Here is a 13,428-nt window from a genome sequence, read left to right as displayed (position 1 = left end):
TATAAAAAAACAAAGTAGTCCAGTATTAGAGGCGTGAATGATTAATATATTTTTACCTGGTCACAACTTTCCTCACACTGTTTTTACCCAGAGCTAAATTTGTTATCACATATACGGAAAAATCATCCGCATTTATAAAGCCTAATCGGATATTCCTCTGCGTTTGACATAGACATGTGGCTTTTCTAACACCTAGTTTAAAGAATACAGTGACTAATTTATAAGGTAAGTAAAAACCTAGCCTACCTGCCCAGTCCTGAATTTCTCTGCTGTTCGACAGCGTATCTGTGTCAGTAGGTCATAAACAAAAGAAAGAATTTCAGAGTCCTAGAAAGCCTGCATCGGAGTACATCCTCAGCTCTGTGCGTATCGTGTTAATGAGTATCACGCCTAGGATGGCAATGATGTGCATTCTGCTTAATGCAAAAGAATGAGTTGTAGATGTACTAGCTGTAAACTGTCATAATGCCAAGTTTTTGTGATATGGGTCTTCAAGGATCTTAGGAGTCAGCTGATGTAATGTACCTCACAGTCCTCTTCTGCATTAAAATCACTTGATCACATGACACTGCATGTCCCATAGAAGGAGTTCATATAGGTTATGGCTGTGGAACAGTGAGTTGTAGTTAATTAGCAGATATGGAGAAGTTATGACCTCGTAATCCTTCGGAGAAGATGGATAACCCTGGATAGTTTTACATACACCTGGAGACACTACCAGAATATCGTGCCTACAAAAACACCAAGCTTAGGAGTAACCATTAGTTCCTGTTTTTTTTCTTCATTCTTACTAATATTTGGCTAGCTCTGGTAGGAGACTAACTGGTTATTGTAGCACTATATTTTTGTCAGTGCCACAGTAGTGTGCCACACCTTTCCTATGGATTGATTTTGTGGGGAGCTTGTTCAAACAATCGCCATCATGAACTTCAGAGAGTCGTGCAGACCAACTTAAAAAAAATTGCAGCCGTTGACTATGACATGTCTCTACATCTTGAAGCAGTTTCATACTGTATGTCAAAATGTTCCCTGACTGACTAGGGACCGAGACGTAGATGCTCTCGCAGGCAGGTGCCCGTTTCATAAATACATTGGCCGATTCCATGAAAAATAAACAAACGTTCAAGGCGGTTAACCCACGTCTGAAACGTTTTTTAGCGCCTAAAGAATTTTATAGTTTTTGGATTATAGTTGGGAGACCTCCAATCTAGAAGACTGTTGGCGGTGAAGAGAATTGGCGAATGAGTGGTATGCATGAATGGAAAGATTGTAAGTCTGAATGTAGTATCGTGAACTAATGTAAAAAGTATAGATTTATCCTGTATGACTTTTGCCATATGATTGTTACATTGTCTAATACCAATAAAAACCACTGTTGATTTACCAGCACCATTAAATTTAATATGATCAAGAAATTTTGGATCAGAAGGTTTTATTTTGAATGTCCACAACAAATGCTACATCTAAGCTTAAGTCTATCTGGAAGACTTAAGCAGTCATAACAACTACACAAATAAAGGTATCTAACAAAAGACGGATTAAAATTATATGCCATACTGTATCCTTCCCATTTAAAACATTCTAACCAAATCCAAGATGGCCAATGAAGACGCAATAGCTTCTAAATAGTTTGGCACCATCTACATATACTGCTTAACAGATGCTATGATTATTCTCCAATTCCCGCAACAATAAATTCCTTTTTCTCTTAAAGCTGATATTTTTGAACATTCTTCTATAACTCGTAAAGAATATACCATACACAAACACTTCGAATCTGCCATATTAGTGCACAAAATGTGAAAACTACTGATCACATTTTTGTACTCTTGTATATAAAGGCTTTGCTAGGGCTGCGTGCAAAATTTCTAACCATAATTGATTTTATTCTTTACATATCCTGCAGACAGATAGACATGCAGTTATACAGAACATAAATTTACAAACATTTACGCTCAGTCAAATTCCATGGTTGCACATGAACCTATTTAGAACATCTTCATGTCTACGTAGAAATGAAATTTCATGGAAAACTTAAAGTCTTGAGATAAGGTATTTCTCGGGATATCTTTCCATATGACACACTCACACTGTTGGTCATTAAGTTATGTCTTATTGCGGTGATTAAATAATAAAAGTTCCAGTGAGCTTAACAAATAAAAGAGTTCACTAAAATCAATTCTTGTCATCAACTTTTAAAATTACCTTTCCACTCTTTTATTTTTGGTTTAATAAACTCTATGAATAAAAATATCAAAAGTTAAAAGACACAGACTATGATTGTATTGAATCTGTTTCCAAATATATTAATCCTGATATTTTCTCGTTCCCATCGTGGTTACCCATAACATAAATGTAAAGATATTCACTAATACTCAGCAAAAACCCATGGCGTGATGGGTACAATTATCGAACTCATTGTTCCTCATATTTAAATAAACCTTCATGCAAAGTTTCAAGTATATGAAATGAAACTTTTCCAGCTTCTCAAGTGATAAGCTTCGCTGACGCTCAGCCAATAACCTTCTTATTTTTTATTTAAAACTATTTAAGATACCATATTTGTATTATAATTTGTGTACCCCAGGAGAGTTCACTTCTAGCTGGTTTATATCTTCCAGTTTAACCCACATTGGGCACAGCAAAATCCGACGTGTCACTTAAATCTGGGCAACCTTATGGATGTCCAGGAGCGGATGTAGTAACCGCAATTTTCAAGCTATTGGGGTGCAAAGGTAGTTGGATGGTCTGTCTACTGCCAAAGATTATGACAGGAGGCGACCCCTACCCCCAACCTTACCCATCCAGAATATCCTGTCTCTCCGGAAGCAGCGCAAAGTCCTTTTCGATTAGATGCAACTTCTAAGCTTATTGTCCTAAGAGGAAAAAAAATTGTTTGTGTTAAAATTTGTGAAAACCAAACAAAGAAGCTTTTTTTATATTCTGTAAAGGTGTGAAGTAGTTTTAACCAACTTAGTAAAGGCTAGAACCTAATTAAACTGTAATTTATTTAGGAAAATACTAACTTATATTTTAAAATTGTGTTATATTCTTATTTTATATTATATCAGTATAGTTTATGGTGAACGAAACAAGTCACTGTCCAATATCGAAAATACAGTGTAATTATCAATAATATAACAATGAATCATTTTTTATGTTTTTGTTTTGAAGTTAGGAAATTTCTCGACTAGATTATCACGAATATCGATTGACCTGAGCCAATTAACTCATCCGTATGATAGGTCAGAAGCAATATCATATCTCACATGTCAATAGCTTGCCTCATAATCCAGTTGCAGGAGCCAGAGTAGTGTATCAACACCAACCGTGTAACATTGAACAGCTTGATTAATCTTTAAATGAATAAAACGTTACCTCAAAATTATCTTAGTTTTTAAATATAAAAACAAAGTAATCCTTAATTTGATTTATTTACCAATCAAAAAATGTATATCTATTTTAGTAATATTCTCTTCCATATTGAAAATAATAAGTAACTAAGTTGAGTTTATTAACAAAGTTTAGTTACAAAACTAGTTACTCAATTCTTAAAACCTGCATAAATTTAAAATATCGTAATAAAAAAAGATTAAGATTTTATTTATTAAATCTATAAATTCTTCGTATTCGCAATCTAAATAGATATACAAATCGGCTTTGAAACAGTTACTGCATCAAAGTAAACTAATTTCCACTTTATCCTTACTTTTTCCTGAATTGCTACAATTTTTCAATAATTTGAAGTCCAGTGTTACAAATAAGTGCGCCAGAAAAGCCGCATTCGGCTTAGTATATTAATACAGTAATTTACATTTTATACCTTTTTATACTCTGAACACTATGTCTGTGAGTATAATTTGAGAGTAACAGTGATATTTAAAGATTATTTTTTATTTACCACAATAATCCAGTACTTTAATCTAATCGTATTTTAACATTTTTTAAACATTAGATCGTATTGAATGACTAACAATATACGTTTTATTTTCAAATAATACATTTTTTTCTAATTTTCTATTTCTTGAATAAATAATTTTGCATAAAAACGGCTCTCAAAGAAATATTTGACGTCCTCAATCTTGTTGCATTGCATGCATCTGTCTACGTAATTATTCTATACTTAAATGTTGAGTTATAATAATATAATAAAGGTAATAACGCGAAAATTGATCAAATATGTAAAAAAAGTTTAAACATAAAGGCTCCCATAACACTAGGGTCCATTTCGTTTTGCTTTGTCTTTCTGTCGGTGTTTTGATATAAAATAAAATCATAACTCAGATACGGTTTAGTTACAGCATTGTAATTTTGAGTTGTTTTGCATCTTTAAAGAAGTACTTTCTGCTGAAAGAGATTAATTGTTACCAGTTTCAAAATGGTTGTCTTTAAACAAAGTTTAAAATAAATTTTTTTTTAAACCGACGAGAAGAGAAAAAATGATCAAGATTGTGGTCATAACGGTTGATAAATAAAGGAATAGACTGCTGTTGAATTCTCGTGCAATCCATTTACAATACAAAACATAATGAATAGCCAAAAATAAAATATTTTATGAACGAAAGTATGAACGTCCGTAAACTCTTTGTTAGTGAACTACGGCTAGCGAAAGATTTCGCCCGATTTTTTATTTACTTGTCTGAAAAATTTTTTTTATGATTTGTTTCTACGGAGAAAGTTCATTTAATAAACAGATATCGCATTGTCTATCTTATTTTTCGTATTTTTTGATTTACTTAAACATTAATTTTTTACACTTTGTGTTTGTTTACTATTCGCTTTTTTTACATAATTCTCTTCAAAATTAAATTCACTACAAGTTTTGGTCAACAATTTACGAGTTTAATACTCTTTTTATGAAATTAATGTACTTCAAATCTAAACAAAGAATGTTTTCCTTGACCGAATTTTGCATATTTTGTCTGATACCTCAGATATTGGTAGTGTTACAAGTCTGGGACGTATTTTCAGTTCTTTTTACATAAAATCCGAAAAATGTAACACCTAACTTTACGCTATACAAAACAATTTCGCATTATTTTCGTCCTTTCCGAGAAACTGTTTTGCCAGCCGTAGTTCGCTAACAAAGCGTTTTCGGACATGTCGACTTTTTTCATTATTTTTATGAGAGGAAACCCACCTGAGAATGTTGTACGGTTACTCATGGAACACCCTGTATAATGCGCAGTGTTTGACCTGTAATGCAAGGTCAACCGTGAATCTCTGAGAATATTACCTTGAAATTTGAATAATTTGTATTATTTATCTATCAATACATTGTATTTAATAACATATTTACATAATTTTAATAAATACTGGTTAATTAATAGAATTTATATAAGAGAAGCAAATTCTGCGTAAATGTCAGCTATATTCACAACGAATAAAGTAATTCTTTGTTTTAAAGTTTGTTTTTGACGATGAAATTATTGTGAAGGAAACAGGATTTGTCTGGATATTTGCCATAGTTCATTGATATAAAAAATCATAACACTCAGTGTTACTGATTTTTTTTATTTTTGTTACTGATCCATAATACAGTAAGTAAGCAACATACTCTGTATAGATTACTTCGTTCTTTTCTGTGTAAAACACTTAGACTTCCTCTCATGTAATATCTATTACGTTTGCCTAATGACCCTACAGAGAGCACCTAACCCACATCGGTACCAGATACCATGTCCTTGGAGGAACGAGATGTTTATGACACCAGCGTGGCTAAATACGGGCACAATAAAGGTGAACTGAAGATGACTACAGGCCGAGTCGCCTTTCTCAATAAAGTTGACAATCACAAATTACCATAATAAAAATGCAACAAAGAAATGGATGACTAATAAAAACTGAAAACTAAAAGAACAATTTCGACCTGTAGTATTATTTCGCAAGCTTTGGAATTATTACAAATATTTATGATGAAAACAGTCCAAACTCACCTTAGCAAAGTCCCATCAGTCAGTTCCATTTTCTATCTTCTTATAAATAAATATCATTTAAGCCCTGCGAGAACAACAGTCCTGAAGTCTGTTTTATTCAGTCTACAATTCTTCCAGTGTCGGTGCACCATAGTTCCGAAGTTCATATGGAAGAGATGTTGATGAGAGGTGGCATAACTAATAGTATTTGTACCATTTCGTTCTAAATTAAATTGAAGGAATGTCGCATTTAAACATTTTCTACAGATAATACAAGATTAAATCGTAAAGTAAACAAATAATTGTATATAAAGAAGTTAAACAGATTAACAATTAATGTCTTTACATGCACAAAGTTATACCGTTATATTCTTGTATTACTCTGAAAGTCTACACTACTATTTATATTTAAGGGGCGGGAAAGTAATGATGAACTATAGGTCAGCAGATCTAGAACTAATTTTAAAATATTTTAAGTTATTTTCAATATTTGCTTTATTGTCTGAACACTAATTTGAGCAAAACCTCTGCTGAATGTTTATTTATTCATTAATACATAATATTGGCATGTTTATTTAATTTCATAAAAACCACATCTTTTCATTTAATGTAATATAAGACATAGTAAAGAATAATTTTAAACTTGTAATAGTTACCTGTAATATTTCCAAAAATTCGTACATATTGGCTATGATGCATTCAAAATCTCTACTAATACCCTTGAGTATAAAACGGTTATTACAAAGTTTATGTATAAAACTAATATGCCTATTCTATTCCAAGGTTACAAATTTGATAAATATTAAAGTCACTATTGTCACTCATCCGATCTTCCTATTACACGATATTTTGATTTGATACAGAGAAATACTCCAGTCATCTTAGCATAAAAAATGTCAACATTGGAATGAGGGATAATTAGCTGAATATTTAAGAAATATCTAATTTATATAATATTAGATATTTCTTAAGAAATATCCAATATTAAGAATATTTAATAATTTTGTATACACCTTCATTTTGGCGTTCTAAAAGTTGTCTCAAAAGATATAATCACTTGTCTGTGTCTTTAGTTATTTAAGGTTAAATGTAAATAAAAATGGATTTTCGTAATTATTTCGGTTTCTATTGCTCCAAAGATGTTATCATTAATGACAAAAATCGTAGAGTTTAAAAGTTTGGAAAACTTTATTTTAAACATTTTTCTAGATGGAGGGTTATTAATGCAAGGTCGACCGTGAATATATGTCAATATTACCTTAGTTTTGAACCATTTGTATTATTTATTTACTTACATATTTTGAATATATTCATTTATTAATGAATACCTACTACCTATTTATTTATTTGTTTACCTACTTTGTATAAATAAACTTATTAAATTAAATAATTCTTGTATATCATAATTTTTGAATGTAGATTTTAAGTAGTATAATAATGAAGTATTTTATCTTTAATATTATATAATAATATTACATTGTACATTATATTATACTTATTATATGCCTTAAAGTTACATGAGTTTATGAGCAGGTTTCCTACCGGAGTTGTGTAATTATTCCTTAATTACCCGAGAGTACATTTTCCCAACGGTTCTGCAGTGTTAGTTACGGCGCCTGTGCTAGCAATGTGTGCGATCACATCCCACGTCGACTGGATGCTCAGTTCAGGTCATAAAATTAATTCACCAGAGAACTAGGCGTTTAACCCTTCTAACCACGTAGATTCCTCATTAGATTAGTTGTAAATTATGGACAATGTACAATAAACTGTTTGTTTCATTTTTTTTAAATTAACACGTGCATTAGTTGTGCTGATGTCCTTCTGACGAGACCACGTTGTCGTGATTATAAGTTGTCTCGATAAATAGCTCATACCTTCGCGATTATGTTTTAGGCGAGACCAAGTAGTTTGAATCCAACTTTAATTCCATTATTGAGTCTAACTTTGAGTTCATCATCGAGTTCTTGAGTTCTAGAATGATTGTTCTTTGAGGACTACTTTGATTCAATCTTCCTTTTTATGACTACAACTGCAATATCGAGCCAAGATGCTGTCGCCGAGGTGTGTGAGTCGACATCAACTTGAAGGGAAGTCATTTTATAAAGTTTTATTATGTTCGCAGGCAAAACTCCAAAGAACAGTCGAACCATTAGGCCCACCACAATGATGTCATTTTAGTTAATTATTGCTCTATTTGACAGCAACTTGGCAAGTTATAATTTTATTTGCCAACAAAAAGTGTGGCGTACTCCTACCTTGTTAAAGGCATAGAACAGGTGATTCATTCACAGAGAAAAAGGTTTCAGAGGCTAAAAGGGAATAATTTATAACGTCATAACCGATTGCTCCTGTGTATTTCTAGTTGGACAAATCGCTCAATGCAGTCTTTGGTTATTCTAGCTATCAAAAGTCAATTTTCCAAAAAGTTGTTTAAATATACCAAGACTTATGTGCTCAATAACTGCAAGACAAGCAGGTAAAACATTATTATCATATGTTTATCCTTACGAACAAAGAGCATTTTTAAGCACGTCTATTTCTTGCAGAGATATTCCATCACTACAATTTACCTGACACGTATTGGAATAAACCAAGCTAATGTTATAACATTGCATTGTACATTGCAATATACCTTACTATTTTCAAAATGATTGTAAATAAAAATATATTTTTATCGTCTTTCGAGTATTAGGGTGATTTCAGTTGTAGGTCATATTCATAGTCATAATTTCATTATGAGTATAGAGGTGAATTTAGAGCCACATGGCCCTTTCTTACATTTAACCTTAACAATACCCAACTACTAAACAAATAAATTACTCCAATAAAGAAATTATCAACTTAAATATGTTTATAATATTTTTAAATTGTAAAAAAATTCAAATAAAAAGTAATAATAATATTAATCTGCATAATAACATAATAATTATTTATTCCGCCCGCTTACACCATTATCCACGCCATAGGTCTCGGAAGACGCGGCCATTCGATCCAAAAGAAGAGCTTTTCAAAGCTGAATTGAACCATTCCAGTTTCTTGTTGTAGATTTACTTCTGAGTTGTATAGCTAGATTAGACTTGAGCCTTATCATCGGAAAAAATATGCTGTCCTCTTTCTTAATGATTTTTTTACAGAGAAGAAATAACAGAAATTGCCATAAGAAATGCGAGTCGGTAAATTATTCATTCAAATGTCTTCAAATTATTCCTACGATAGAAATTTATAACATAGAAATACCTAAACTTATAGTTATTATGCGCTCTGTCCTAATTATATACGATGATATTCTTTAAGTGCGATACATAATATATAGCTATTTAAATATACTAATAATGCTATAATTTACTATCAAAAACAGGACGACATTAAATAAAAGTTTATACATTTTAGTTGAATGAGTTTTAAAACATGTCTAACTAACTTTATTGATTTTAACAGTGAAACACATGGACAGCCGTAGGGGGCAAAAACGTGTCATAACAGAGATTATTAACTTAATAATAAAATGTTTTCTGTGCTCGTTGATTTCAAAAACTAAAAAATAAGAAAGCTTTAGGTTATTTTCTAAAAATATTGATAATTAACTAATTATGAATTAACTATAAATCTTTTCTTTACACGTCCATATTTAGCACAGTTTATTTATTTTCCTCGATACGTTGAAACATATCGACCTTACATATAATATAGATAACTCAGTAAAGTTTGTTATTTTTAGGGCCTCTCATCAATTAAACCATAAATATTGAGAAATTCCATGGTTAAAATCGTTAAAAATAAAAACAAAAATATGTACAGCCTTGGAAAATAAATCAATGACACCGTTTCCACCCCAAGAACATAATCTGTTAGTATACTCTGTGGAATAGATCTTTATTGTCTCAAAAACTTTATTGTTCCTATTATTGTATACCTTTAATTCTCAATTCTTTGGGAAATTACTAATAAAGCATTGTTAAAGAAACCTACTCATGTCAAGATATCATGTAGGTCGAGCATGTGACCGTCATTTTCGTATAACCATACGATCTGCAGTAGCAGAGCGAGTTTCCATTTATCTCGTGCATCAGATTTTGGTTCTGATTTCAAAAATAATTCCTACTTTTCATAGTTTTTCTGCGGAGCCGTTAACATTTTCTATTCTTTAAAAACTGTTACTGTCTATTCATTTTTTAATGTGAAAATTGTCATGATCTCTTCCGGTTGCTTCAATGTTTAGGATTGGAGTTTTCTCGTAACGGTTTTTAAGAGTGCGTAGTGTTAAAATCTGGTTTATTTAGATTGATATTGCCGATATTCATGTACTTCTTGACGTCATCACCAAGCTTTTAGAATGTACGTCTCATGAACCAAATATTGTAATGATGTTTAGAACTCGTTTTATTGTTTTTAGTCTAACATAAATTAAATACTTGTATATATTTTATGAAAAAATTTTCAAAATAATATCACAGCAAATGTTAAACGATATTTAAACTCCTTAATTGGCACAACAGAACTCTGAACGGGTTTTGCGTAAGTCTCAAAATTCAACTTGTCAATAAGCATTAAGTACCATATTTTTAACAGTGGAAAAATAAATACATTACAACGTTTATCTAGTATTATACCAAATATCTAGGAAAGCCCGTCTGTACTGAAGAGGTCACTGACCCGCCGACCTTGGGTCGTTAGTTCATCAAGGACATCCCGAGGACTATATAAAGCGGTCTCGGCCTATTAACTTTAAGTGTTTTCTCAGAGATTTTTAATCATTAAGTATCTTTAAACTATTTTGGTGGTGAATTAAATAACTTAGGACCAAAAAAGAAAACTGATTGCTGAGTTACGTCGGTCGATATCTGTACACTATAAGATTGTCTTTATGCCTTGTTTATAATCATGTCCAAGAATTGAAAACATATGTTTGTTTTGAAAGACAAAAATTACTATGAGGTAACCAAGTAGACTGGCGAAAGTGAGGTTGCCACTTGATCAAACAGGCTCTTTACAACCGTCCCATCGTCCAATCCCTAGACGATCCCCAGTGCCCTCTTCTGCAGAAAATTCTGTTAAAGAATTTTGCACTACAGAAGTCCCAGTAAATAATACAGTAACTAATATTTTATTCAAATAAGTCACTGTAACCCCGTCTGAGAGTCTTCCTAAAAGCAAAAGTTGATAGGCTAGGCACCTCAGGGCATTTGTTGCATAATTGAAATGTTTACCCAAGATATTTATATGGGTATCACATTTTAAATTCAAGTCTAAATGAACCCCTAGACACTTAGGACAGAGTGAACTGTTACGGGCGAGAGTGTTCAAAGTAAAGTGGTTCAGATGATTTAAAGTTTTTTGGGAATTAAATTCTATGAAATTATTTTTAGAGATATAAAGAAATGGTTTATTCGTGTGGAACCATTCCAAAAGACGGAACGAAGTAAATTTAAAGTGCAAAGCAAGTTATTAGTAATCACTGTGATTTAACAGACGAGATAACAGACTTGTGTCATCTGCAAAGAAGTTTACGGAGAGTGCTTCACTATTCATTAAGTTATAAATAAAATTAGGAAGATCATTTATGTAAAGTAGAATCAAAAGTGATCCCAGCACTGAGCCCTCAGGATACGCCTGTTTCAACAACTGAAAAGTCTGAATAATAAATTTTGCTATTGTTGTGGACTTCAACACAAAGGACCCAGCCAATCAAATCATGTTTAACCAGTACAGGTTTATTTCCTAAAACCATATTTGTTCATTATTAGGATATTATGATCAACTACATCAAAAGTCCTACTTAAGTCACAAAATAAACCAAGTGTGTATTTATCAGAATCCAACTGAGGTTTTAAGTCCTGCATAATTAAGGAGCCCTGTAATGTTGCAGATTCTATAATAGACTTAATTATTCTTAGCAAGTAGTGTGATAGGGAAATTTATTGCTCAAATTTTGTACAAAAATCGTTTATTTTATAAAAGTATAAATACTATTTACAAGTCGTGGGCATGGCTTAGCCCAAGATGGTAATGGTTTGAAGCGTATATGTTGCTGCTGGGGAGTAGGGTTTCTACTTCCTGTACTGGTAACCACCGTTGCCGTTTCCGTTTCCGTTGGGTCCCCGGCCGTAACCTCCTTCACCACCCTCGTAGCTGATCTTGGGCCTGTAGCCGTCTTGGTCAGCAACGTACTCTACCAGCTGAGTGCGGCCGTCGGGCAGCAGCACGTAGTATTTTCCCTGGGCCACATCCCCCTGACGTGCCTCCTGGTGGCCGAACTTCACGTTGTACTCAGGAGCGTCCACGTCGTACTTGAACTCGTAGTTCGCTGGCTCCTGAAACAATGACTTTAGTACTTAACTGCTTCAGCAAGGAAGTGATTTATTTTTGTTTCAAATATATTTTACTTTTTTATGGTGATCTATTATAATCAACCATGCGTTAAAAGTCTCTGGCTCAAAATATCCTAATAGCGAGGTAACAGTTGGAGTTACCATTTCAAACCGTTTTAACGTTGCACAGGGTAAGTTTTCTTTAAAGGTGTTGCTGAATATATGTATGTATGGGTATTGTATTGTTAGCATTTTAATCCTCATAAAATGGGTAAAAACATCGGATGAGCCTTTTGATGCATCGCGTTTAAAATTTATATACTCATAATTGTATTGAAAATTAAAACGCACTTCTTTTATTTTATTGAGGACTTCCGAAAAAATGCAGTCAACTGGGCGAAAATGCCTCTACTAAGTTAATAAAAAATAAAATGCATTACTCTTCTCACATATGTGTTCTATTGAAAGCTTAGATTCAATGGAAAGCTATGTTAAAACCAAATCGATTTAAATTTAAGAAATGTGGTTAAAGAGACCTTACCGAAGGACCATCATCGTATCCGCCATTTTGACCAAAACCAGAAGGAGCACCGTATTGACTGGAAGGAGCTCCATATTGGCTAGAGGGTCTTCCACCAAATCCATTTCCAGCACCGGGAGCTCCATACTGGCTGGAGGGCCGGCCACCGGGAGCACCGTACTGGCTGGAAGGACGTCCACCGAATCCGTTTCCGTTGCTGCCTCCAGGAGTACCGTATTGACTAGAGGGAGCACCTCCGAATCCGCCGTTTCCACCACCGGGAGCGCCGTACTGACTGGAGGGAGGGAGGTACTGGTTGTTGGGGGATCCTCGGCCTGGGAATGCCGCCTCTGTCTGAAGACCAGGAGGGAGGTACTGGTTGTTGACGGGGGGCTCCGCCGCCACCATGGCTACCGCTGCCAATGTCAAAAATAAAATCTGCGAAAAGAGGAATTTATTCATTTCAATTATATATACAATAGCCATAGATGCAATATCCTTATAGCTATTTTGACATATTTTATAAAATACAAATACAAAATACAATAAATTTCAGTACAAAGGGGAAAATACTTTAAACAAGAATATTAGGCTAAGCAAAAATTTATAAATTAAAAATAATGCTCCGTATTAGTTCAGACACTTTGTATATCTAACTAAACAAAAGAATAATTTTTATAAC

At 33.0% G+C, this 13,428-nt stretch overlaps 1 protein-coding gene across 1 annotated transcript in view; it reads right to left on the bottom strand.

Annotated features, from left to right (window-relative positions):
• LOC124365511 overlaps window positions 1–13,208 on the bottom strand; it is a 76,087-nt gene extending 62,879 nt beyond the window's left edge. Inside the window, exons 1-2 of the mRNA XM_046821494.1 lie at window positions 12,768–13,208; window positions 11,969–12,229 (exon numbers count right to left, since the gene is read on the bottom strand). Of these exons, the coding sequence (XP_046677450.1) occupies window positions 11,969–12,229; window positions 12,768–13,208 (702 nt within the window). The remainder of the gene's footprint in view (window positions 1–11,968; window positions 12,230–12,767) is intronic.
• Window positions 13,209–13,428: the final 220 nt, after the last annotated feature.

The sequence above is a fragment of the Homalodisca vitripennis genome, chromosome 6 (assembly GCF_021130785.1).
Source record: "Homalodisca vitripennis isolate AUS2020 chromosome 6, UT_GWSS_2.1, whole genome shotgun sequence".
Taxonomy (NCBI): Eukaryota; Metazoa; Arthropoda; class Insecta; order Hemiptera; family Cicadellidae; genus Homalodisca; species Homalodisca vitripennis.
Note: the sequence above shows the minus strand (reverse complement) of the source record. Positions and strands in the feature narration are given on the sequence as shown.